Source organism: Miniopterus schreibersii (genome assembly GCF_964146895.1).
Source record: "Miniopterus schreibersii genome assembly, chromosome: 1".
NCBI classification, from domain to species: Eukaryota; Metazoa; Chordata; class Mammalia; order Chiroptera; family Miniopteridae; genus Miniopterus; species Miniopterus schreibersii.
Genome location: NC_138101.1, coordinates 192,637,274 through 192,664,975, shown reverse-complemented (window position 1 = coordinate 192,664,975; position 27,702 = coordinate 192,637,274). Strand labels below are relative to the sequence as shown.

The 27,702-nt window shown below is 50.8% G+C and overlaps 1 protein-coding gene across 3 annotated transcripts in view; it reads left to right on the top strand.

Moving 5' to 3' along the window:
* TTC7B (tetratricopeptide repeat domain 7B) overlaps positions 1 to 27,702 on the top strand; it is a 186,495-nt gene that overhangs the window by 144,581 nt on the left and 14,212 nt on the right. For 2 of the 3 annotated variants that reach the window (XM_081136223.1, XM_081136222.1), the window contains 3 exons: positions 451 to 501; positions 9,690 to 9,830; positions 16,610 to 16,812. In XM_081136223.1, the coding sequence (XP_080992349.1) occupies positions 451 to 501; positions 9,690 to 9,830; positions 16,610 to 16,812 (395 nt within the window). The remainder of the gene's footprint in view (positions 1 to 450; positions 502 to 9,689; positions 9,831 to 16,609; positions 16,813 to 27,702) is intronic. The other variant, XM_081136224.1, reaches the window with a different exon arrangement.

The window sequence follows — 27,702 nt, the reverse complement described above, 5'->3', positions numbered from 1 at the left end:
GACAGATAGCCACGACCTGAAGTTTTATGAATTTCTCCCTCCAATCCTTTAACTTCATAGAAATGAAAACTAGCCCAACCCCACGAGCTCCTGGAACTATGATCGGGGTTAACGTGTGGAAAGACCTGAGAACCGCTTGTTCGATTATTTCCCCCTTCCCTCCGGAATTTCCTGCCCTGGAAACAAAACACATCACGTGAATTGAGCAGCCTTCACATGCTGGGCGAGCACTGAGAGGGGAATGCCCAGTTGGCCTTTCTTTGGCTTGGGAAAAAAAAAAAATTGTTAGTGGAAAAATATGTGTCATTCTTGAACTGAAATCTGATTCCAGACAGCCAGACTTACAGTTGGAAGGTTATTAGAACTCTATTTGCTTTTTTTGCCTTAATTTTGATTTTTCAAATGTTTTGTTTCTTGGTTTTAATTTTTGGTTTAATTTGTTGTTCCAAGGCAACTCTCCAGAAGTATACTTTCATGGTTTTCCCTCCCTTTTTTCAGTTAGTAAGTAGTTCACTGATCTATTAACCTTTCCAAGGGTCTCAGAATCACGCTCCCCTCCCTCATGGAATGTGTGTTGCGGTTGCCGGGTTTGATGGCTGAGATGGTGTGGACATTCAGCTGCCACCCGCTTGCCCACTCCGCCACCGGGGTCATCTCTCCCGGGGTTCTAACGCTTCTGCCGCAGCTTGGACTTAAATACTGAGGAGTCAGTACTTGCCTGGGAAGGACTACAGAAGAAGGCATTGCGGGGAAAATGCCCAAGTAAGGGTGCGCAGTGGAACGTCAGCAGCCCCACTGGTGCTGATAAGACGTGTGAGACAACTGGTGTCCCCAGTGTGGCCATCTGTAAATTTGGGTTAGAGGGAACCAATTGAATCTTGAAATTCCTTTCCAGTTCAGCCATTATTGCTACATAGAAAAGCAGTTCTAATCATTAATTTTCCTAAAATAAGCTAAACAGACATCGTAAAACTTAAACTACATCTGCCGAAATTTAAAGGAGACAAAGCAGTTCCCTGGGTATAGGACTGGTGTTTTAGGTGGTATTCCTTTAAGGCATTAGTGACTTATCACATTTTCCAAAGACTGTTTCTTAGACCACAGTTCACACTAGCACATTAAAGGTTCTGAGAAGTCCTGCAGTTTAAAAAGTGCAAGGCTCTCTTAGCTTTGACCCAGTGTTCCCAACCTGATTTCATCATTTTTCCCACTCTGTGGAATCACTGTTCCAGGGCCCACATCTTGAAAATGCAAATGTATACAGGTGATCCGGTGCATTTGAGATCTGAGCCTTAACTGCCTGTAGCAAACACACCCCTCAGGGCGTTGATTTTTCCTCTGAAATCTAGCTCAGCCTACTTGTGACTTCATTTTTCTTTTAAAAGTCCATAACAGAAAACAAATGTTGGGTATTATCCTTGCATTAGGGTTCAGAAAAGAAAAAAAAAAGGTCCCCACTGCCAGGGGCCCTTCGATGTCAGGCTCCTGCATACATGAAAAAGGTTTGATATTTGGAAAATCAGGTTACATTAAAATCTTCAAGCAGCCCTTATTAAAGTGAGGCTTCTTTTTTTTGAGGGTTTATAATATTAATACAAAGGACTTGTATTTTCTACTTTCCATAGAAACAGCTCAGCTCTCTCAAAGGTCAGGAAACCTGGATCAGCTCTGCAGAGGAACCCAGGCAGCTCATTCAGTCTCCCTGGACCTCAGTTTCCTCTTCTGTAAAGATGGACCTTTTCCTGCTCCGCACATGCCTTTATGGTTTGCTGGAAGCTGGCCCTGTCTGCAAGCCTCAGTCAGGTGCCCTTGTCCCCGAGTTGCAGCCCAGGCAGGCCTGGCTCCGGAGGGAAGCTGCCCAGGGCTGTCTCCACGATGCCCCTGCCCACCCTCCTCCTGGACCCTCGGCACCCCCACTCTGAGTCCTCCAGTAGTCATCATTTGGAGGAAAATACATGTGGGCATTTTATTCTGCTCTCCAAGGTTGTGCTAAAGTCGGGAATGTGCCTTGGTTTCCTGGCTCAGGTTTTCGTGTCACAGATCTTAGTGAACGCATAGCCAGGAGGAAAGAATAGACAGATTGGTGAAAATACGCACTCCTCCAGTGAAATAATGTTGAGGAATAGATTCAGGGTAGTAGATTTTCCTCTTTCCATTATGGCTGGCATTTTATTATTGACTTTGTATTTTCTGACATTCAAAAATGTATATCATGATCAGGAAGTAACTAGTCAGGTGGTGTATTTCACCCTCTGCTCCTGCCTAATAGAATAAAGTAGCTTTTAAAAAATCTATATATGAAAAACTTCACTCTGGGGCTGACCCCACTGCATTTGAGGGGTGGCCATTTTAAAAAAAATTTTTTTTAATATATATCTTTATTGATTTCAGAGACAGGAAGGGACAGGGAGAGAGAGAAATAGAAACATCAATGATGAGAGTCATTGATTGGCTGCCTCCTGCACACCCACAGCTGGGGATCGAGCCCACAACCCAGGCATGTGCCCTGACTGGGAATCGAACCCCGATCTCTCAGTTCCTAGGTCGATGCTCAACCGCTGAGCCATGCCCAGCCAGGCAGAGGGGTGGCCATTTTAAAAGTACAGCCCTAATCATTCAAATGTAAACCCTTCTTGCTAGTTGAACTAAGTTAAAGTCTCCTTCATTAGTTCTGTGGGGTCTTTCTGTAAACAAGATTGAATGGAATTTGGGGAGATTGGCAAGTCAATAATACATGGGTCTCAGGTAGAAGCTGGAGTATGTGTCCAGGAGTTAGACTGTGACCCGAACCTGGGAGGCTGTTCCCATACTCTGCATCCAGAGACAAACACAGCCTCCCCCAGGCAGAGGGCACTTCAGTCCAAAGACACAGCCCCAGCGAACGGGGAGGGTTTCAGTGGAGATGGGAGCATCTGCCCCGTGTGGTCCTCCAGCAGGTACTATCTCCAGCCCAGGGCCAGGGCGCGGCCCCCGACAGCTGGCATCTTCCTGCATGCATGGGAACGGCATCCCTCCACGCTTCCGTGTGACCGCCTAGCCCTGCCAGCACCGCCAGCAGCCTCTGGGCCACCCCCGCATGCCTGCCAGTGACCACCTACCCCAGCCTCTCCCTGCCTTAGTGCGACCCTTCCCTAAAGCTTTCCCTCCCTTTCAGAAGACACGTTTTGTCAGGTTTAAACTGTGCTTGATAATTCTGTTTAAGTCACTGGGAAATTGTGATCTCGTCTGGGGACCGTGGGTTTGGCTGTCCTGATTGGCTTGGCTGTCTTAATCTCTTACCCACTCAGTGAAAAAGGACAGTAGCTACTAGAGTGGTGACCAAGTTACTTGTCAGGGGGACCCACAGCAGGAGGACTCATTGTCAGTGGGTATTGAGGAGGGCCAGGCAGTTGCCCCTAGAGCCTCTACCGCCCCATGTCCCCATCACATTAGTGCACAGGCCACAAAGAGGGGAGGTGGTAGCCTTGGGGATTAGAAACGTGGAAGGGAGGTCTGTGACAGCGCAGCTCCAGGAGGCCACCACCCCAGCACACCTCTCCAGACAGACAGGACTGCCTCCAGCAAACATGGGGATTGTCCTAATGCCCTCAAGCAGTGGGGACAGACCAAATATTTAATGTTTTTAAAAAACGTACAGAGAAAACTTGCCTAATTTGAGGGTTGTAGTGAGTGTGGACTCTATCTCTCCTCCCCTTTCCAAAAATAAGAGAGAACATCACTAGCTACGCAGCCATCACCTCCTTCGGACCCAGGACGTCCTGGTTCTTCGTGTGTAAGTGCCCAGGTGGCCGGGTGAGAGGGTCACTGCTGCCAGCAGTCTGCAGTATTGGACTAGTTTGCTCCCAAACCCTGTCTTGAGAAACAAATTCTTTTCCTGCTAAAAATGAAAGACTGTAAGCACAGCTCTCTAGCAGAATGCTTAGTCATTCAGACTGCTGCTCAGTAGTTGGGGTCTTTAAGAGGTGAATTGCTGCCTTTCTCCTTCTTATTTTAATAGTTTTGGGGGCACAGCTTCTAAGAACTGGAAGCTGAATAAACTCTATTGACAGATAACATTGAATCACTTCAGGATGAAGAGAAAATAAATACGGAGGTTCGTGAGCAGCGGGTGATTCTCACGCCTGTCACAGAGCAGCTCCGTGTCTCACCAAAGTGGGGGGTGCAGGTTGCTGCTGCAGCATCAGGCAGAGGGCATGGGGGTGACGGGCAGACAGAGGGGACTTAAGGCAGGGCCACGGGCTCCATCATGGCCCCATATTCATGCACATGAGGCTCCGGAGTTCATTCTGGGGCCGGGAGCAAAAAGCAGCCAGAGTCCTGAGCACACATGTCTACTGAGGTCCCTTTGGTAGAGGATTTTTTTCTACACATATGTAACAGTTGTCCCTTGTTTCTGGACCATGACGCTCACCTGTCACAAGGGGGGCAGGGATTCACCTGAGATCTGGTTTATCTTCTACATGCTGTGAAGATAGGAAGGGAGAGGGAAGGTGGACATCTTTCAGACGACAGCCACTTACTTAATGCCACCAGGACAGGGCCGAGGACAGCTGGAATGTAAGCATACGCCACGTGGTCAGTGACCCTGCTTGGGAAAATACTGGGTTCTCGATTATAACCGAGCCACGTAACTTATCATGCCTTTGGCTGAACAAAATTGTCGGCTCTGAGATCCCTTTGAGTGGTGAAATATAGGGTTTGTGTGCGATTGCCACGTTTGAGGTCTATGTGAAATGGACCACAGGTGTAGTGTGCTTTGGAAAAAGGATTTTTGTAAAGGCTTCAGCCGCAAAGGCAATTTGAGCTGACTGTTCCCAGTGTCCTACTTGTGACTGTTTCTCAACAGGCTTCGGCATATGATAGGAGCATGGGTCAGGAATCCTTGGGAGGGTTCAGAGCTTGACGCACAGCTTCCTGAGGTCAGTGGCCTTGGTTCCTGACCCTCTCCGTCCCGGGGGCAATGCCTCTGCCCCACAGTTCCCGTGTCCTCGCCTTTCCCCTCCCCCGACCCCCGTGCACATGGTGGTCCGAGGGGAGCCCAGGTGAAACCCTGGGTGCAGGGATCAGAGCAGTTCTTTAAGTGGCACCCTGCCCCTGTATCGGGTGTCCGAGATAACGTTTCTCCTCGGGCCTCTGGGTAAGGGAGGAAAGCAGTGGGCTTGAGAAGGCGGATCTCAGCTGCCTGGCCTCTTATGCCCCCTGGACACTCGGGCAATTAGGTCACAGGGCCTGGGCCAGGGCTTAGGGCGCGCTCCGCCTGCAGCAGCTCTCAGTTCCCGTGCCCTGCGCTGTCCTGTGACCGAGGGACTCGCCGGAGCACAGCAGCTGCTCAGCCCTCAGGGTTGCCACGGTGATGAGCACTTCCCCAGTGAGATGTGATAAACAAGGCGACAGCAGCGGGGTGGGGCCCTCGCCCCGGCCTACCTGCCGCCTCATCGTTCGAAAGCTTGTTTCTCCAGCCTTAGGTTTCAGTTTAGCAGCAGGTCCTATGTCTTCCCTCCAATTCCTTTCTCAAGCCTCGATCTGTAAATGTCCCTTAGGGTGACAGCCCTGCTCACCGCCACGCACGCTGCAGGAACGCTTCTGCTTGGTGAGAAAGAAGAGGGTTGCTTTAAAGATATGTAGGTTAGACGAGCACTTCTCGTTAACGTACATAAATCAAAATCCAGTATCTATTTTGACATGTACCATTTCAGTCCTTGAAACAGTAAGACACGAGTTGTTTTGATTATATTTTGATTATATTTTTAATCAAATTATTCATTCTGATCCATAATGATGTTTAGCTCTTTTTTCGTCCAAATTCTAATCCAATGGAAGAATGTGATGTATGGTGTCATCGTCAGGAATAGTAGATGTTAGCTATTAAATAATTTTACCATTATTGTAGCCCTCTGCAATTTATTATTAATAACACCTGAATGCTCTAATATCCATCCCTGGCTCAGAACATGAAGGGTCTCTGCCCTCATGACCTGTGTACAAAAAGGGATTGACTAGGAAGGAACAGATTATTTCTGATAAACCTCAGTTAGGCCCCATATTTAAATGGCTTAGCTATACTAGAGATGGGAGAGCCCCTAAACGAGTGCAGTGTGTGATCTGTGTGCCACTGTCATTTTCAGTCCAGTTGTTGGGCGCAGTGACAGCCACACTGAGAAGCCCTCTAAGACAGTGGAGGTCTGGCCTCTGGGCCATTGTTAGGGAAGGAGAGCAGAGCATGGAAAGAGAGGACCGACCACTCTGCCAAGTGTCGTACAGTGATGTGTCTGCTGACAGTCCTCACTCATCCGCACACTCATTCCGCAAGCACCTACCACGAACCTGGCATTGTTAGCCCCTGAAAATACCTGAGTGGAAGGCGTGGTTCCTGTCTCCTGGAGCTGCCCACAGTCTAATAGGAGAGACCATTACATCAACTTTAACGTAAAACGGTGTGATGACCATACCCCCGGGGTGTTACGGGAACACTGAGGACCCAAGGCCTAACTTTTTGCAGGGCAGTGATAGGGAGAAGAGACAGAAGGCTCACAACAGCCTTCCTGGAGGAGGTGTTGTCAGCGCTGGATTTAAAGGCTAGATTTGGAACCAGACTCGTGTTTGAGCCCTAGTTTTGCCATCTGTTGGCTGTATGACTTTGGGTAAATTATGTAACCTCATTAAATTTCAACTTTGCCTCAAAGAATTGTTTCACGATTAAATGAGATAATATATGTAAAATGCTAATCACAGTGCCTGAAACATGGAATGTTCTCTAAAACCTATAACCACCACTATCATCATCATCATCATCATCATCATCATCTGTCAGACCTCATTCACGGTGAAACATACCTTTATGAGAAGAATTAATTTAGTTGTATGTAGCCACCACAAAGGAAGGAACTTTGGCAAAAGTTCTGATCAGTTCATTTGTGGACCGAACAAAACAGCTCATCCAAAAAGCAAAATGAGCCCCTCCCAAAACCCTTCCTCTGGGAGCCACAGAACCCGGTGGAAAATTTGCAGAACTTTCCTAGAACAGTAGTTTACTGTTATTTTGAAATGAATTAATGGCAAAATATTTTAAACATATCTCAGTTTTTATTTCTAATGTGGTAAATACCAGTAGATATAACCCATGTAAACAAAGTCTCTTGGTCTCAACAACTCTTCAGAGTCTAAAGGAATCAATTGTGAGACTAAGACACTTGCGAAACTCTGTTCCCCGGGTTGTTGAGCTCCAGGGAAGCAGTGGAGCCCAGGGGGGCGGGCGTGTGCAGAACACGCCTTCGAGCTTCTCTCGACCGAGTGGTAGCATCTGCTCCCGTCTCTCCAAGTCAGTGGGTCTCAGTCTCCACCGCACCTTGGAATCACTTGGGTGGTTAACAGATGGATGCCTGGCCTCGCCCCTGGAGTCAGTGATTCCGTTGGTCTGGGATGTATCTAGGGCATCATGATTTTTTAAAATCCCCAAGTCATTCTGAGGTGAAGCCAAGGCTGAGAACCACTTGTTCAAGATGCCAGTGAGAGGTAAGCCAGCTTTGTCGTATCAGGCTATAGCAGCAGCCTCCTTCATTTCACTGATAGTTGCTACTAAAAATCTCAGGGAGACTACATCAAGTCGTTGTATCAAAGTTAAAATACTATTTTTCCATAAAAAGGTTAGAAACAAAGCAAGACCTGAAAAAAAATCAATAGCAGTTTAATCAAAATTGCTGTTTAGATTTTGTTTAAGTAGTCAGACACTTTGTCTAACAAGGTCGACTTTTGGCCGAACTCCATCTGTTCTCCTGCATCAGACCAGCACCGATCAGTCTTATACCTGGCCCCAAGTTCCTCCTGATGTGGCAGCTTTCACCATGGAGGACTCACCCATCCTTTCCAGGGGGGCTGTCCTCCAGCTTGTCCCCTTGCTGGATATTTGTTCCTTTTCAAATGTCCTCTGAGACATTTGGTTCATACCAAAAGGTCCTTGAAATTTGGAACCCAGGGATGTTTCTAAGCATGGGCATTCTTTAAAAATGGATTTTTAGAGGGGGAGGAAGAGGGACAGAGAGAGAAACATCGATGTGAGAGAGATACATCAATTGGTTGCCTCCCATACACGCCTTGACCGGGGATCAAACCCACAGCCTAGGTATGTGTCCTGACAGGGAATTGAACCCGTGACCTCCTGGTGCACAGGATGATGCTCCCACCAACTGAGCTACACTGGCCAGGGCTAAGCATGGATAGTTTTGCAAGGACCAAATTTCAAGGACAATTTGGCATGGACCCAATATGTTTTGACAGGACCAAATTTCAAGGACCTTTTGGTATGAACCAATGCCTCCCTGGACGTTTTGGACAAGACCAAATGTCCACTGATTGCTAGTCCTCATGGGCGCTTCTGTGAGCATTACCCACAGAAGGCAGATTTCCAGTCTGGTTTCCATCTACCTCCCATCAACTCACCTGCATTAAACCTGCACGGAAGGATTTGTGTGCAGAGAAATCCATGTTTCCTTCATGTTGGAGCAGTCAAAACACAATATGGATGGCCAGTCTCTTCCGGCAAATACTCTTAAAATGAGTAAATTATGATGCATTTCAAAGCCCCACAGAATTTATGTTTATGCTCACAACTTTGTCCAATCCAGAGTATAACCAACTGGATTTATTTGAGTAGTCATCTGACTTTATACATTATCACTGTTTTAAACATGACAATGAGTTGATAGTCACCACTAACGATGTTTATTTTCATGTTAAATTTTATGGTGAATTATAAACTAAGACTGTTGCTGGTGAAAATAAATATCAACACTTTTAAATTTGAAATAACTGAAACTCCTGCTCTGAGTTCTAAAACCATACTGGCCAGAGTGAATGTTGGGAAGAGGTGGGGACAAGCCCCTGCTTAAGGAGGTGGCTTCCGATCATTGGGACCTCTGGAAGGTCCACATGAAGAGACACGAGTCACTCAATTCCCTTGACTTCTGAATGGAAGTTCTTTTACCAAATTCCTTTGACCCGTGAGCATGCTTGTCTGCTTTCCTTACCTTTCAGGACAGCTCAGGCTTACGCAGATGCAGCCTCTGAGCTCCAGGCGTCTTTGCTATAACCTGTCCTCCACTAGTCTAGCACTAGCCTTAATAATAAATATCTGCTTATACACAGGCAAAAAATTGTGCTTTTTCTACAGCAAAGTCACATTCTAGAGTGTGGTTTCAAATCTAGGGGTGTTGCCCACCTCCCAAAGGCCAGGGAATGGAGCGGGAAGGCGCGAGGTTTGTCCTGTTACCCCAGGAGGCAAGCATAGTTCCTTCCTCCGCCCACGTCGTGTCTAGGTGTAGCCCTTACAGGGGTGCTCTGTGAGTTCACTCGGTGGATGTCACTTGTGCCGTGTTGGACAGGTGTGTCACAGGTGTGTCCCAGCCATGGCCCTCCCTGCCCCAGCACTCCCACTGCACAGACAGCTTCTGGGGGGCACTGGGCTGAGCATGTGCTCTGGTTGTTGACCAGGAGATGAGCTAACGCAGAGGACCGAAAGTAAGGCTCGGGCTGTCGTGACTGTATTTCTTTATGCACAGTGAAACTTAGAAACTTCGTGGGGAAGGGGTGTGTGTACGTCTTGAACTCGTGTCTGTGTGTGGGAGGGGTGGGCGGGTGGTTGGTTCGATCTGTCCTTTCACTTCTGATGCCATCTTCTCGAAAACCTCTCTCAGGCTCTATCCACGCCACGTCAGTGGCGGCCTCCCGAGTGGAGCAGGCGCTGTCAGAAGTGGCCTCATCTCTGCAGAGCAGCACCCCCAAGCAGGGCCCGCTACACCCCTGGATGACACTGGCACAGATCTGGCTCCACGCAGGTACTGCTCTGCCGCCCTGTGGGCCCCACCCCGCCCACAACCTGCCACATCCCAGAGGCTGCAGGATCCCGTGGGCACTGGCCTCTTTAGCCCACAACCACTCAGCAGGAGAAATCTAAGCTTCTGCAGTGGTCCCCCCATCCACGGAGGATATGTTCCAGGACCCCCAGTGGATGCCTAAAGCTCTGGATAGTATCGAACCCACCGTGTACTATGTTCTTTCCTTTTCATACATGCCTATGATAAAGTTTAATGTATAAATTAGGCACAGGAAGAGATTAGCAATAACTAATACTAAAATAGAAGCACTTTACAGCTCCCCTTTGGCATATCCGAATTGCCCGCGTCACTACTCTTGCGCTTTGGGGCCACTATTAAGGAAAATGAGGGTGACTTGAACACAGGCACCGCGGCACCGCGACGGTCTATTCAATAACCGAGACGCCACTGAGTGACTAACAGGCGGGTCATGTGTATACAGCTTGGAGATATTGGACAAAAGGGTGACCCTTGTCCCAAGCAAGATGGAGCAGAACGTGCGCGATTTCGTCACCCTGCTCGGGATAGATTGCAATTTAAAACTTATGGATTGTTGATTTCTGGAATTTTCTATTCAATATTTTTTGGACCACAATTGACCGTGGGTAACTGAAACCATAGAAGGTAAACCCGCAGATGCGGGGGACCCATGTACATCTTTGCAGGAGCCATGAGTTACTCTCTCTCCCATCCCTCCCCTGCCTCAACACCCTGACCTAGGGCCTGGCACAGAGCAGGCACCCAGGATTGCAGGGAGCTTGCTGTGTGGAGTGCAGGGATTGTGCTGCAGCAGCGGCCAGAGAGCTGCGCCCCAGGTTTCTCTGTGGGAGACAGCAGGGCATGGTGTCCCGGACCCAGAACTCTGGAAGCCCTGCAGACTTGGAGGGGAGTCCCAGCTCTACTATTTAGCAGCTGCATAGACTTAACTTAATAGCTTCCTCTCAGCCTCAGTTTCCTCATCTGTACAGTGGGGTTAATTGCACCTGTCTCCTGAGGTTGATGGGCACAGTGCCTGGCACATCCTGGCAGTGAGGTCTCAGAGACCTAGAAGAGGGGATAGGCATACCAATGACACAGTGTCTTTATCAAAGCCGGGGGGGGGGCGGGGACAGTGTTTTCAATGTCCCCACTCCCCTCCCTGATAGCACTCCTGGTCATGCACAGAGAAGGAGGCGGGTACCACACCTGCTGGACTGGACACTAGCCTGGGAAGCGGGTACAATGTCCCTCCACAGTTTCATGTGGCTGCTTTTGCGTATCTGGAAATCCCCAAAATAAATCCAGCATGCAGGCCTTTTAGCAATAAGAATCCCACTCTGCAGAGACTCCCAGCAAATAATGGCTGCTGATTTACTTACGTTGTTATATTTCTATGTAAAAGGTAACTTCTGTTCCTCGTGTTTTACCACTTGATCTACAAAGCCTACTGGGCCTTCCCAGGCTTGACTCCAGGCACATAGGAAAAGCCCAGATTTGGCTGGGAAAGTGCTTGTTACCCACCATTGTCCATCTGTGTAATCCTTTTTAGCCAAGGCTAATTGTATGATGTTTGAAACCATTGGCGGATCTTCGTGTATGAAAACACAGTTGGATTTACCTGGCTTTGGTGTATCACTGAGCCGGGCTCAGCCAGCCTCTTCTGCGTTGGTACCTTTAATTGAGCCATAACAACAACCGTAAATTAGCAAATTATATTCTTCTAAGCAGAAGTACAGCGAGGGGTGATTCATGAATGTGCCGATCGCTCTTCCTGCGAGGACGCCTGCCAGCGTCCGGCCTGTCCCGGGTCCTCGGAGGGCTGGCTGTCAGAGCCACAGCGCAGCACTGCCTCCCTCCACCGCTCTCTCAGAGGAGCCCCCTGGCCCGGGCTCCTGCCTGTTCAGCGGCCTCTATGAGCAGGGACTGCAGAAAACGGGCCGAAGGAGCAGGGGTTAGTGTCGGGCCGGGAGAGACTGGATGAACCCACAGGGCCCGCGTGGGGACAAGGTTGTCGTTCAGGTGGGCCATGAAGTCTAGTTTGGAAGGGCCAATGTCTAAAAAACCAGAGGAGCTGATGGGGAGCCCGCTAGTCTGGAATGAGCTCCGTCGGCCTCCCAGGCATTGCTTCCCTTGCCTGTTTCTTGGAAAAGTTGACGACCTGAGTGAGAGTCACTGAGTTCCAGGACAGCTTCGCCCTGCGGCCTGCTGTCTCTCACTCAGTTATCCAGACTTTCTTCCTCTCTGCGTGGCAGGCCAGGACTCTGGAGGAAATTTTGGAGCTGCTTGTTAGAACATTGCAGAACAGTTTGGAGCTATCCTTGAGTTTTTATATAATCATGTAACATCCATTTCTCATTGCCATCTCCTACAGGACCGAACGAAGCTCTCCCTGCTAGTTAGCAGGTGTGGCGTTTAACATTCTCATGTTGGTGAAATTGAACTTATGGGAATTGGACGCCATATCTGCCTTGCTCTGGGCAGAACATGCATTGTGCTTAAGTGCATATGTTGAACATTATTTGTAATATGAACAACTGGAGTAATTTAGAGCCTTTGTAGGTTTCGTGCCATATTGACTCCAAGCAATGACTTTGTTAGAGTCCAGATTTAGAATCATATCATCTGTTCACATAGTATTTGAAGAGGTCAACTCTAAAGGAATTCACAAAACAGGCTCTGCTGAATAGTGAAGCTTTAGCATATGTGGTTTGAGCTCTACCACTCTGAGAGGCAAAATAAAAGTGACCCCCATTTTTGGACAACTGATGGAAACCAGCTAACATCTGTGTCCATCATCAGCTCTAGCAGTACTGCCGGGTTCTGTCAGTTTTGCAAGCTTTAGAAGCAACTGGTTAGATCAGTCTAATGCCCAAGGCCATGGTGTTTCTGTGGCGCTCGTGGGTCCCCTCTCGTGGTTGTTTTTCCAGTGAGCTTAGTGGAAACAGGTGATGGGAGCCCATGGTGGAGCTAGCTTCAGATCTGTGGGTTACAGGTAAGGTCACTCTGAGACGATCTCAGATTTCCACGCTATTGTATGAGAGGGTGCCTGGGCCACTTACATATACACAAAGAGATCATGACTAGGACACCTGAGCCTTCATCTGCTCTGTGAGGGGGCTTGCCAGAGGTGAGCGGGGAACACAGACCCAGGTAGACCAGGGATGCTTGGTACAGGGTCCCTCCCTTCCTGGGGGGTAGACCCATACCCTGGGCACCCTCGTCCCTCAGCATCTCCTCCCCCTGTTCTGGACACCTCGGACCCCAGTGCCTTGGACTCTGCCAGAATACCTGGTGGCCGACCTGCATGGGTCGTGCATGTTTTTGCCCTGGTTTGTTTGGACCTATGTGACAATTTTATTTAAATTACTTTTGAATAAATAATACACGCATGTGGTACACAATTGAAAAGGTACAAAAGACATCGAGTGAAAGGGCTCCCTCCCATCTCTGAGCCTGTCACCCTCACCCACAGGCACCCAGTGTCAGCAGCCTGCACCTTCCAGAGATGCCACACACTCGGAGGGCACTGCTTATCAGCACTCGAGGGGACACACCTTTCAACAGCTTCAGAGTATGAACCCATTGTATGAACTCACCATCATTGAACCAGGACTCCCTTGGTTAACATTTAGATTATTTCTAGTATTTTGCTGTTATAGACAATGCATCAGTAAGTATTGTTATATATATTGTCCTGTATCTGTAAGGTAAACTCCTAAAAGTACCAGTGATGGATCAAAGGGTGTGTCCTCTAATTTTGATAAATTGTATCAGGTTGCCTTCCATAGAATTGTACCAATTCACATTTTCTCACATCCTTGCCAACACAAGGAGTTATCAAACTTGTAGATCTTTGCCGATCTGATAGGTGAAAGTGGTATTTCAATTGTCTGCTCACGTCTGCCCATTTATCTTCTAAAATGCTGAGCTTTTCTTTCGGATTTGTAAGCATTTATTACGTGTCAATGAAATTTGCCTGTGTCTGTGATATGTGCTAGAAATATTTCTCCCCATTTTTATTTTGTTTGTGTGTTTTGTCTCTTTCTTTGCCAGTTTTTAAAAAATACATTTATCAATTTTTTCTTAATAACACCTTGGCTTAATGTGGTATTTAGAAAGCAGCTACCCATTTTTACGGTCTCTTTTCCTGAACGTTTCCAGTATCTGCCAGTGCTCTTTGTACATTCATTGTCATATAGAGAAGGTCAGAGGGGTTATCCCCCCATTTTGCAGGAGGGAACCCCAGGCCAGACAGAAGTAAGTGCCTCTGATTTTCCTGCAGCAGGAGTCAGGAGGCTGGACAGAGCATTTGATGTTTATTACACCTCAAGTCACATCTCCATCCAACTTTTTTAAAATGCAAACCTCATTGTTGGCCACTGGAGTCATGCATTCGTAGTGACTCAGAGCTGAACCAGAGCCCTCCCAAGCCAAGCAGCTTCTGGTGCCCATCTTTCAATTTCCACATTGGGATGGCAGCTAAAAATGACTTTGCAGTAGGTGGTTAATTTCTGCTTGTTACTTACTAATAATTATAGCTTTCACTTTGGCACCTCTCACAGTCGAAACCAAGGGCTATTCTTAGATGTGCAAGATCAGATTTTCTGATTTCTGCTGGGAATTCAAAGCCATGATACTCTCACAAGTTCTTTGGCCCTGGCCTGGCCTGGCCCCTTCGCCCTTCCCCCTACCAGGCTCCTCCCAGCCGCCAGAAGGGTCAAAGGATAATCCTGTGGCACGGCCCCCTGGCCAGATGAAGACAGCTCCCAGACAGGTGGCGGGTTGTCACGGCACAGGGAGCGCCTGTGGGAGGAACGCTGGGTGCCCGGGTCGTGCCTGCCTCGTGCAGTGTTGTCATTGATCGTTGATCGGTCAGCCCCACCAGACCTGCCGCTGCTTCTGCCCGGGGGTGGGTTTTAATGAATGATATACCGCTTGCAGGTAGCTAACGTTTATCAAGCACTGTGCACGTGTCAGACATTATTCCATGAACTTTACGTCTCAACTCGTTTAGTCCTCATGATAGCCTTACGGGGAGTACGTACCCTGTTCATCTCATTTTCCAGATGAAGAAACTGAGGCACCGCTGCCGTCCCTTGCCTAAGGTTACATGGCTAATAAGTGGAGAGGCCAGAACCCAGACCCAGCCAGTGCGGCCAGGACCCCAGCTCTCCCCCAGGGCGGCCGCTCGGTTGTCGGACGGTGCCCTCGAGCCTCTGTTTTCGTGCCACAGTCGGAGCTCAGCTCTGGCGTGCGGTGGTCATGGAGACAGACCACGTCCCTGCCTTCATACAGCCCACAGATTCAAAACAGAACGAGGGCAGAGACTGCATTCCCACCGTGCCAGGCGCCACAGGCAGCAGCGTGGCTCCGGGAGAGCTGGTAGCAGAGGTCTCCCCAGGCGCTGGGGACGGGGCGGTGAACAGCAGTGACGGCGGCTTACCTTCTAGAGGGACAGTAATGGGACAAGAAGAAAAGGGCACCGGGAAAGGTGGTGAGCAGCAGGAAGGCCCCTAGGAAGGAGCGATTTTCTGCATGGGGACGACCCGACCAGAGCTCTGGCGGCAGCTGTGTGCGACAGGTGGCGGAGGCAAGGTGGGAGTGAGGCCTCGCCTCCAGGACACAGCTCATTAGGTGCACAAGGGAATAGTAAAACTCTTCTATTCCTCTTCATTGTGTTATTCTACTATTTCTATTTTCGCGTGCATTGTATTATACACACTATGTTAATATACATGCTAGTAACTTGGAGATATGAGGCCAACATGTTTGCCTGCCAGGGGTGGGGGCCAGTGGTCAAGGCCAGATGATGAGGAAGGGGCCGACCTGGAAGCAGAGGGGTCCATGGTCGCGGAGCACAGCAGCCACATGAGTAGGACCTGGGCAGTGGTCTCCCAGGCACGGCCGAGAAGACAGAGTCCGATGTCCCAGCACTGGGAAGACGATGGTGCCACGGTCACAGGGCCCTCAGGAGAAGAGGGCACTGCGTGTACCTGAGACACAGACAGGTGGCATTGGGCATGCGTGATGGGCTCTCTGGGGAGGCCTGGGCTGCAGAGCAATCGGGACCCTCCAGGTAGAGCTGGGAGAGTGGGGGCTTGAAACTGAAGGAAAAGCTGTTCTCCTGCTTTTTTGAAAGTGACAGCTCGGTTGTTCCAAGGACTTTGTTGATGTTGTAGTTAGCCGTCTCCAGGGCGCAGTAACTCCCCCTGGTTGGAGGGCAGGGTCTGTCAGAGCAGCCACTTTATTTCAAGCCCATAGCCATGTAAGCCCCTGCCAGCTGCCCTTGTCACACTGTCTGGCAATAGGAGAGCTGGCCAGAGGGCAGAACCGTTGCCCTGCAAGGGGCCGTGCACCTCTGGTTTGCTCATCCATGAGCTCACTCTGTGGCTATCAGAGCTGAGGGCAGGTGTCCCAGATACCAAGGTGTTCCAGGTGGGCCCTGAAGGTGGGTGTCCTGGGGTAGGGGGCACCCGTGGAGTCCTCACTGTTGTTGGTGGTGATATGTGTCCCCTTCAAGGCCCCACGGTATGAACGACTCGAGTCCCTGTGTAACAGTGGGCACGAAGGACTGAGCCTGCCACCATTTCCACTCAGGGTGGGGGACAGGCTGACTCTGGGCTCCGCATATTTCAGACAGGCCCCTGCCAGGTTCTTGGGTGGAGGGAATGTAAATGTCCCCAACCAGAGTCACAGCCGTCCATAGGACCTCTGAAGGGTGGCGAACCAGGAAAACATCTCCCGCTGCTCTGTCCCCACAGCTGAAGTCTACATTGGCATTGGGAAGCCTGCAGAAGCCACAGCCTGTACCCAGGAAGCTGCCAACCTCTTCCCAATGTCCCACAACGTCCTGTACATGCGCGGCCAGGTTGCCGAGCTCCGAGGAAACATCGATGAAGCCCGGCGGTGGTACGAAGAGGCCTTATCCATCAGCCCCACGCACGTGAAGAGCATGCAGCGCCTGGTGAGTCTGACAGCCATGGGACCCACTCTTAGAGGGGCTCCCCTTGGAGGCAGCGGGTAGCTCAGGACCCTCAGGCCTACTGTGGTTCCAAAGGCCAGATGCGGTTAGCCTGCCAGGCTGCCACAATGCCAAAGCCAGCGGGCGCCGCTCCTCCTGTGGTTGGTGTAAATGGCGCCCCCAGGAGCTGGCAGTACACAGCCTGTGGTCCTGTGCAGTGCGCAGGGTTCGAGTCAGTGATCCCCTGGTCACCCATCCAAGCCACCCTGTGGCTCTGGGTTTGATAAAGACAATCTTGTGGCCCTGGGCACTGTCATTGTCATCTTGGTCTCTGCACTGCTTTTAGCAGCCACCTTAGGGGTTGTCCACCCCCCAGGGAGACTTCAGTACAAAAGTCAGAGCACTTTACCAACTGGGGGCCCCTTACCTTGTGGGAGCTGGAGACCCCAGCTTGTCCCCAAGGCCACTGGCTGGTAGGGGCTCCCTGTCCAAGGACTGAGACGACCAGGTAAGTTGCTCCGGTGTCCAGTGTATGGTGGCTGCTCCCCAGAAATGCACACACATCGCTCTTCTGGGTGCCCAGGCCAGAAGCCTGGGGCTGCCCCGCTTCTCCCCCCAGCCCTTGCTGGGGAGCTGGCCACCCAAACCTCAGTTTCTATTAGGTGGGGAGCAGACTGACCCCTCTGGAGGGTCTGCTCTGTTGAGAACACACACTGAGTGTGGCTGCTGCACAAAGCCGCCCATCTGCTTGTACCTTCCTACAAGAGTGTGAACCGAAACTCAGGGGTCACCAGGTCCGCGGAGCTGGCGGAGAGCGTGCTGCTCTCTCAGGTCTGCCTGCCAGGCTGAGGTTCTGAGCTTTTGTTTCATTCTTAGCAGTAGACCTCTGTGGTTTGATGAACCACAGGACAGGACAGCCTTGTAATGAAGTGAGGTGCCCTCTGCGTCGGCTGCCTTGGGGGCCAGTGCCCATGATCAGTGGTGTGTAATATGCAACAGCGAGCACCGGACAGGAGTCCGGGGACAGAGTTCTGGCCCCAGCGGTGTCATTTGCTCACCCTTTAACTCTGGGAAGAGCCCACAAGCTCTCTGCACTGTTTCCTTTCTGTGAAATGAAAACAGTCAACTATATAGGCTGTGAGTTTCTGTAAGGTGTTAAGAGGATATGATTTCATAACTAATAAGTTAAATGTCTGCAGGATCCCAAAGCCTTCATTCTCTTGCCGTTTCTCATAGTAACACTGCAAAATGCAGAGGGAGCTGAGCAGGAGATCTCAGCAGGAGAATGCCCGATACCGGGCACTGGGCTCCAGGCAAGGGTGTATGCCTCCGAGTCAGATCCGGGTTCGAGCTCAGCCCCAGCCCTTGCTCCTGGGCAGCCGTGGGCTTGTTGCTTGGCCGTCAGGAGCCTCAGTGTTCCTGTGAATTGGGCTGTGACTCACCAGTGCATTTGTGAGACTTGAATGAAATGATTTACATAACAAGCCTAGCAGAGTTCCTGGAACCTAGTAGGTGCTCATTAAATAGGAAACTGACGACAATCATTTTCAGTAAATATAAATCAGACCTTATGATAATTACAGCTACTTAATTTTTTTCAACTTTTCTTTATGAGCATTTTGTAGCTCAATACAGCTTGATAATTTTGCATATTACCCAAACACTACTTTGTTTGATTAAAAATGTTACATGGCTTTTCATTTTTGTCTCACTATTGTAAGAGGCATTCATAAGAGCTTTAGAGACCGCCGTGCTTTTTCTAGAGCATTGCAGGAGAGGTATAATCAATGCCTGTACCTAGCCTTTTTATTAAAAAGAGGCAGCGCGCTTCTACCTAGGGGCCTATGAATTATTCAGAGAAGTATTTCTTGTCCATCCCCAAGGGGAACACATGAGACAAAAGATCAAATAGGAAAATCGCACCAGGTAGGTTTTCTGTTTCACCTTTGGAGCTTGTCAAGACACCTGAGCTCCCTGACAAATGCCAGGCGCTTTCTTCTGTGAAAGGAGCCGCCCGTGGTGGGCCCAGCACGGGAGAGCTGGTGAGCAAGGGCCCCAGTGACAGCGTGGCAGCCCCTTGCCTTCTGGATCGTGGGCGCCGACGGGGCCTTCTCTGGCTCGGAGACATGAGCTGCTTTGGAGGTCTCACCAGGAGAAAATAGTAATAATAAACTCTTGAGACTGTTCTCAGTGCATCTGATATATTAAAAATCTATCTAGGCTGGAGGCAGGCAGAGACCAGCAAGCCTACAAATTTTAAGGAGTTTAGATTCTCCAGGTCCAAAGAGGGCCAGGGATTGTGATCAGTGCGACTTCCAAAGGGTGGCTTGGAGGGCTCCTTCTTGGTGGCCTTGTAAGCAATGCGTGCTGGCCTGTGTACTCCCAGCCTGCCCGTGGAGGGAGAGCCCCTGGAACTCCAGGCCTCCGGCCCTGACGCATCGCAGCCCTCCCTCTCCGCCTTCCTCCCCGAGCTGCACAGGAAAGCTGCATCTCTGGCTTTGGACAGAGCGGGGAGGAAGGTGGCCTTGCACACACTCCAGAGGCCAAGGAGGGGGCTCCAGGCCAGAGTGGCCTGGGCTGGAATCCCAGTTATGTCACTCACTAGTGTTGGGACCTTAGGAAGTTACTTTCTTTGTGCCTCAGTTTCCTCAGCTGTATAAGTGGAGATAATATCAGCGCCAGACACAACTTAAGCGTAGGAACTAAAAATCTCTTACTGAGCCACAGAAGATCCTGCCTGCCCCTCATGGGAACCAAACTGGTGTGTCAGCCCCTAAGTGTAGAGAAGGGGCCCAACAGTGGGGTCAGAAGCTGTCTTTTTACCAGGTCAAGGCCCAGGGAAGAGCCAGGGCTCTAGACCTAAGTGGCAAGGGGGCAGGAACGGAGATGAGTGTGGGCGCCTGCCTGGCACTCAGGGAGAGGGGTGTGCAAGTGAGGATGGGCCAGGGTGCCTGCCCCGGGCCAGGTCAGGGCTGGGCTCAGAAGGTTGAGGCTAGAAGGAGTTTGAAGGACATGAGCACCGAGACCACCAAAGAACAAACCAAGGAGGTTCCAAGGGAAGGGACCAATTGTGGTTCGTGTGAAGGAAGCCCTGTGTCTGTCACAGGTGGAGACCAGGTGGCTGATGGGGACCCGGAGAGCAGTGAGCAGTCAGGAGCCCTGCCTGTTCCATGAAGGACAATTATTTATTCACTTCAGGGGTGGGGAAGGGGTAAGTGGTCGTGAGCCAGATCGGCCAACCCAGCTCCCAGCTTGGAGGAAAGGTGCAATTTGAGCAGAAATGCAAACACAGTAATATTGTTAAAACGCAGTAATGACGTGGAGGCGGATGGTATTCATTAAAGTTAATGGGAGGTCAGGCTTGACAAGAGAAATGTGAATTAAACCCCAATGAAAATTGACAGTTTGCTAACAGTTTTCGCCTTCATATATGTGTTTAAACTCACATATAGAGAGAAGGGAGAAGAGAAATAACGTGCTTAATGTTAATAATGAGTTGGCACAAGACAAGAGCGGCAGAGAGCTGAGTGTGGGCAGAGAAGGGCGCAGTGAGCTGCAGGGATAAGGAATTTCAGAGCAGTGTTGACAAGGGGCGGAATTCATGGGCTGATCAGACTTTTCCTCCAGAAAAATCTAAAGGCATATTTTCATATCATTTTTGCATGTGTATAAATTTACATACATTTGCGTGCTATGCTTAAAAGCCTGTAGCTCCCAGTACCCAAAACGAGTTAATGAAACAGACAGCAAGCATTTCCCCACCAGTATTTCATGACCTGGAGGAGGGGAGGGGAGGGGAGGGGAGGGGAGGGGAGGGGAGGGGAGGGGAGGGGAGGGGAGGGGAGGGGAGGGGAGGGGAGGGGAGGGGAGGGGAGGGGAGGGGAATGGGGCTGGGGGTGGACTGAGGGCCAAGGAACAGCATCCCTGGGCGATGCTGCCCAGGCCAAGGACAGACACGGAGACTCAGGGTGGCCAAGGACAGAGTTACCAGGACAGAGACAGGCTCCACAAACAGGGACATCTGCTTGTCCTCTGATAACGCCGGCCTTGGCTTGGGAGGGCAGCGTGTGAGATGTGTGAGGTATGAGGAAGGAACAGGAGCGAGAGGAGCGTGGAAGGGAGCCAGGAATGCTGCAGGGAGGGGAGCGGATGGGGCTGGAAGGGAGAGCGTTGCTGAGAAATGAACGTCTCCTGGAGCACACTAGGAGCATGCCCTGCCTCCCCCATCCCGTTGGCAGATTGAGAACGTGGAACAGAAGCAGATGGTGGGGCCACTGGGGTTTGGCGCCATGGACAACTGTGGAGAGAGGGGGCAGATGTGCCTGCGGCAGGTTTGACGAGAACAGCCCAGAGAAGGAAGGGGGCAGTGGGGGCAACGGAGAGCCAGGGCGCTTGCCCGCCCCCCACCCCGACCCCGCAGCGGGGAAGGAAGAGCACTGATCTGTCAGTATGGTGGGGGGCCTTCAGCTAAGGCGAGCCTGGTACAGCAGACACAGGGGATTTCAGAGCTAATGTGAGAGATGGGAAAGGAGAGATTAACAGCACTAAGGGGTCATCCCCTTGAATGTCAGAGTTCCCAAGGCAAGGTGGGACCAGAAAGGGGAAGAGAGCTGTCCGCCATGCACAGGAGGGTAGCTCAAAGACTGGGGCCGCAGAAAGCCCCACCCCATCGGCAGAGATCCCTGAAGAAAGGGGCTGAGGACTGGGATGAGAGAGATTGGAGACGATGGGTTAGGTCCAAGCTATCCGCCCAGGGAGTGTGGCAGAGGCCTTCCTGCCCCAGATGGGGGGCCCCTGGGCATGGGGTGGAGAAGGGAGACCACAGGAAGGTCTCTCTGAGTTACCCTAAGGGGCCAACTAATCACAGAATAAGCTTTCTGTTTGGGGCATGATGGGTCCAGAAGTGCCTGTTTGTCTTCTGTGAATGGCTGGTGGGACATGAAATCCTGAGTTCAGTCAGGATGGCTTCGGGCTAAGGCTTCCCACACAGGCCGTCTTTGAGGGTTTTCTCCATGCTCTTGTGTTTCTGAAACATTAGAAACCCCACCTCATGTGTGAAGACATTGAAGTGGTGTTGCAGCTCCATTCTGAGGGAGCACATTAGCAGCAAGGACTGCCAGGGAGAACGGCTGTGCTGTTTGAAAAATGCATTTATTAATGATCACCGAAGGCGCATGTGCAGTGCAGGGGGCTGTTCTATGGATTGTTACTACACTTTAAGTTGTTTTACCATCTCTAGCGTTTGATCCTGAAGCATTCATCACAGCAGCACTGCCCTGAGAAGGCTGAGCATCCTCTAAATGGTCTGCAGGCTCCCGGGCTTGTTTACTGTGGGAAGACACCTCCTCCCAGTGTGTCTGACGAGCCAGGAGCTGGGCAGAGGGCGTTTGAGTGGCGGGAAAGAGGTGAGCCCTGGCTCGCCGAAGACAGCTTGCACTGCTAAATTACGAAACTTTGGTGTTTTTCTCTTTCTCCCATCTTTTAAAGTTTCCATCTGTTTAATGAGATTTGGGCAAAATTGCTTGTGTCTCATAGTTTGTTAGTTAGCTACATGTTTTCCAATTTGTGCCTCCATTGGAGGAAAGACGCAGCCTGAAGTTGACGAACTTATCAGGGTCACTCCAGAGATGGAGTGTCTGTCTGTCTGATATATCCATCAGTCTAGTAAGGGGGCCTCGGACCACAGGCAGCCCAGGGCATAGACACACAGGGCAGAGTTACACATCCTCGGGTGGAGAAACCAGCCTTGGAGAGGAGGCCTTTGATCCCTTCTGCTACTCTGGATAAGACCCGGGCACAATTAAGCTAATGAAATAGGATCGAGATACCCTTCCCCTTCCAAATGCGGCTCAGCAGAAGTGGATCTCTTTCATCCAAGGTATCAGTTTTCTTGCCGAGCATGGGAAGAATGATTGGCAGGAAGCAACACTTTACCATAGTCTAGTGAGGAGGCTCTTTCATCTAGTCATTGTATTTTCTTTTCTTTCAGGATGAAAAGGTGCTTTTAAAATTGAGAACAATTCTTTTCTTTGAAGAAAGCCTTATGAAATATTTAGATGCCCACCCTTCCTGTGCACTTGTGTGCTCACTGATAGGACTCTGGAAAGCGCACAGGCCCTAATTCCTCTGACACCTTCACTCACTGTAATTGGGGTTCCAACTGACTGTGCGAAGGAAGCAGTAGTGTGTTCTACTGGATGCCCGGGTCTGTCTTCAGCCCCCTCGCTCCCTCTTCTCATGGCACACGCCACGTTCTAGCTCCTGTGATAGCTTGAGGGCTCTTTAAGAATTATTAATACTTGGCATGAATATAACTTGAACCTCCACGGAGAAATCAATGTGTTTGTTCTCACTATCTAAGGCGAAATGGAGAATTTCCTTTTTTACTGATGGGAAAACTGCTCTTGGCGACTTGGCCCAGGTTACGTTGCGAGTGAGGAGCAGAACTGGACTGGAAGGTACTGAGGTTGGATGTTGGTGGAGTCGCTGAAGGTTCTGCAGCAGGAGTGATAGGGCAGCACAGAGGCTAAGAGCGTGGCCTTGGAAGCAGCCTGCCTGGGTTCACGTCCCCGCTTTGTCACTTCCTGGCTGTGTGGCTGGGATGAGCTCCTTAATCCTCCTGTACTTGCGTTTTCGCAGCTGTGAAATGGCGATAATAACTGCCCCCTGATGGGGTTATGGTTCCGTGTAAGCGAGGCCACACGGGCTGCGTGGCACTCCGTGACCCTGGCCGTGAGCAGCACCGTCATTCTCTGTCATTTAGGTCACACCTGCGGTGGAAGCCCATCTGGATCTTTCTGACAGCGAGTGAGACATCTGCTTTCCCAATGAGCTGACCGTGGGTGTGGCTTTCCTTCTGATCTAGCATGACCAAATTTTAGCAATTGGAGGAGCTGAGATAAGAGTATATCATGCATGGCATGAGATGACCAAAGCGCAGTACTTTTGCTTTTAAGTGTTACTCTCCGACTGTTTTTATCCAGCCTGTAGCCCAGGTTATTAAGGTTGAAAGGAATCTGTGGAGGCCCCAGCGGGCACGACTTGTCAGGTAGAGACCGAAAGCATCCCTTCTGGCAAAGCTCAGAGGGGAGGCCAATCCGGCCAAACCAGGGCTGCTGTGGCAGACTGGGGATGGGTCCTAGACCCAAAGGGCAGGGGCTGCTCAGGCACCAGAGATAGGCCTGGGTGGCAGGAAGGGCAGAGCCTGTCATGGAGCCCAGCTCTGATGTCATCATCTCTCCCACCCCACCCCACCTGCTCAGCCCTCGACTCCCCTCTCTTGAAGCACTTGTGAACCAATGTGTAGTTGAACCGCTGCTGGAGCCCAGGAAAGGAGGGAGCCTGTCACCCCTGGCCTAGGGCAGCCTGGTTCTCTCACCCCCATGTGCCAGATATCATTAAATATCATTTCCTTAAAAAAAAAAAGACAAAAAACAGACACCTAGACCCCACTCCCTCAGGTCAGGTGAATGCTCTTACAGTAGAGTTTTGGTTAGTCACACCCTGCCCCCCCACCCCCCGTCATCTCTCCTCAAGGACACTCCCTGGTCCCTTGATGGTGACTGAACACGTTCTCAGCCCTCCTTCTGGGGTTCCCGCCATAGACTGTGAGCCTGGTGTCCCATCCAGGGCGTGATCTTCTTCTAATCTTGGGATCTCCTTCTGATCTTCTCCCAGACTAAGGGAGCCTCTTCTTTTGCCCCCACCCCAAACCCAGATTAAAGCAGCTCCCCTGGTTTCCCGGCCTCTTCTTGGCTTTCACATCTAGCCGGGAGGGAGGCCACTCCTCTGGGCAGAAGGAGGGGCCACCACGTTCTGACCGGTTTACATAGTTCCTGCACCGTCTTTGGGGAGGAGAGGACAGCAGTAGCAATGACAATCAGAGAGAGCCTGCCAAAGCTGGGGTCAGAGGTCGATCCCGGTGGAGAGGACATTGAGTAAGGGAAGGTATTGGAAATTATTTGGGGGAGGAACCAGGTAATTGCAAGGTTTCTTATGATGCAAGCCGGATCCTCATATCGTTTTGGAACTGCGTATTTTTAGCTTCAACACTCTGGTTGCTGGGCATTTGTATCCTCCTGGGAATGAACAGAGCGTCACCGGGGAATCCGGTCCACCTGCCGTGCGTCCACAGAACTCCTGCGTGGCTTATGACCCGGGTCTCGCCAGCCCCTCCCCAGCAGCGCCCCACCCCAACAGCGTTGTCTGGTGCAGGGATATTCTCTGCAGACATCTCCTGCCTGATTTTTGCATTCCTCCTCCCCCTGCAGCATTTTTCCATCGCTGGCCAGGGAGACAGGGCATGAGGCCACCCTGCTCTCCCCGAGGACTGAAATCTCAGACCCAGAAGCAGCACAGACCCCGTGCAGGCGAGGAAATGCCAGCCATGACACTGGGCGCTGCTTTGCCACAGCTTAAGGAAAAAATTAATTCTGTGTTTATTTCTGTTTTCTGTTTGGAGTCTTCGATGACTAATTACAGGCAATGCAGTTCAGTGTCTCATTAGTAATTATGATCTAAAATTATTTGAAATCTGACATACTCTATCTAAACCATGTAGTCTTAGAAATTCAGCCCCATTGTTCCAGGGCAGTTTGACATTTCTCTTCTCCTGCCTCTCAGCCTTGCCACAGTTAACGCTCCCGGCTTGGGTGAGGCCCTCTAATCCAGGTTTTCAGTGATCAGGTCTCTGACTCCAGGCAGACCCTGGGCCCAGAGAGCTCCTCCCCTTGCTCTGGGGGGAGCAGTGGAATTTTCCATTGGCTCCGGGGATTGAAGGGATTGGAGGACTCCCACTCTGTGTCTTGAGGTCAAGCAGCATCTACTGAGCTTGTCTCCTTTCTCTTTTGCTCCCAACTGGAGTCAAGGGTTGGTCTCTCCCTGGCTTCTTACCTTGCCTGGAAGTGTCCCACCCACCCCCCTGCTGTGTAGGATCCCTTCTCACAGCGCTCTGAGCCTCAGATATGCCTGGATCCCCGGCTTCAGCCCAGATTTCTGAGCCCAGCTGGGTGCCGGAGAGTTTCCAGGTTAGCCTTTGGCACCCCTCCTGTTACCAAGGGGGTGGGGTGAGAGCTTGCCTAGGAGTAAGCAATGACAAATGTTCCAACGACAAATGTACCCAAATCACCAAGTCTCAAACTCTCAGGCTCTGGGAGGTCCTGACTCAGAGCTGAGGCAGGCCCTCCCCCTGCACAGAGCCGCAGAAGCCTACTCTGGGCCTGTCTTCAGAGACCTCCTGAGCCTGTCTGGGAGTGGTTAGCAAGAACATGCAAGCTGCTGACTAGAGAGTGAGGTGCTGGTGTGCAGAGGCTCCAGCAGGGACATTTGGCAAGAGCACTGCCCAGCGTCAGAGGTGGCCTTGCCTCTCATGCGCTTCCCCAAGGCCTCGGCAGCCTCCTGGGGAGAGATCAGAACCAGTCTGAGAGCCCCACCACTGGCTTCCTGACCTGGGCTACAGCATCCAGAGCCTCAAGTCTCTGAGAGCTTTTGGAATGCCCTTTGAGAGCTCCTTGGCTGGACAGTTCCTCCGCCGAGGTCCCCAGGACTCCAGACCACTTGGCCCTGGGAGCACACTCCTCCTCCCCGTGGTCACTTCACCTCTTTTGCTTCCCACCAGGTGCACCAACTGATGCTAACCCCTCCCTTCCTCCCTCCTCCAGTCGGCTCCCTGCCTTTTCTCCTCTGCTTGGTGTTTACAGACACCTGTCTCTGAAGTACCTGTGTCGGTGTTGCTTCTTTTCAAGCCTCTCAGAACATCAACTAGCTATTCACCCTAACAGCTTGAGCAGCAGGCGGGGCTTTCCGTATGTGACCACCTCTTCTGTATCAGGCCGTGTTCCAGCATTTTCCTTAGCGTTGCATCCGGTCACCACTCGCTCAGCACACAGCCCCTTAGTAACTGTAGTGAGGATTCAATGAGACGATATGTGTAAGATGCGTGGAACCTAGTTTCATGCCAGATACTGGGCTAGATCCTGAGGACACAGACCTGCTGCTCCCCTCCAGTCCTGAGAGTCTAGAAGGAGAGACATAGCATATAGAAGTGAGTATAGAAGAGTCACCGGGACTCTGAGAGGCAGATATGCAGGGCCCGGGTGACCTGTTCACAGGTGGGGAGACAGAAAAGGCTCCACAGAAGGCGTGGCCTGGGGGCCAAGTTTAGGCAGCTGAGTAGAGATGTAGACTCTGCCACAGCTGGGGGACAGATGGAGTTTAAGTATATAATTTTAGAAACCAGCTGTTGGAGGGAAGTGTGAACAATTGGGGAGGTCTGAATGCGGGCAAGGCACTGGATGCTATGAGGCACTGTTGCTTTCGTTAGGCATGATATGGTTGGGTGGTTACATAAGAAAACAGCCTTATCTTTTAGATTCCTGCTGAAGTATTAGGGGTGAAATGTCAAGATGGGGTGACCTGGGTCCATTCAGGATGAGATGCCCCTTGGCATATGGCTAGGTGGGTCTTGAGGTCGGGTATTTCTGGAGCTGGAGCCATGGTTGGGGGGCAGTGGCCTGTAGGTGGTAGCCAAAGCTGTGGGAGGGTCTGAGGCTGCCTGGGATGTGACTCACAGAGAGAAAGAAAGAGGCCTGGGGCAGAGCCAAGGAGCACCAATATCTGAGAAGCATGAAGGACATTTTACCAATGAAGAAACTTACGTTCTGATCATTTACACAATTTTTCCACAGCCACCAACTAATCCCAATTATAGCTGGGATATAGGCCTGGAAGTCTTATAGGAACACACACGCACGCACGCACCCTTGGGACCTGGCCTTGCCACGAGGTCAGTCTTGATTAAATCCGTAATTGAAATGCTGGCTGTTGTCCTTCCAAATGAAGCAGAGATGGCTGGCCCACCCCCCACAGAGGAGCCTGGGGGACATGATTCTGCGT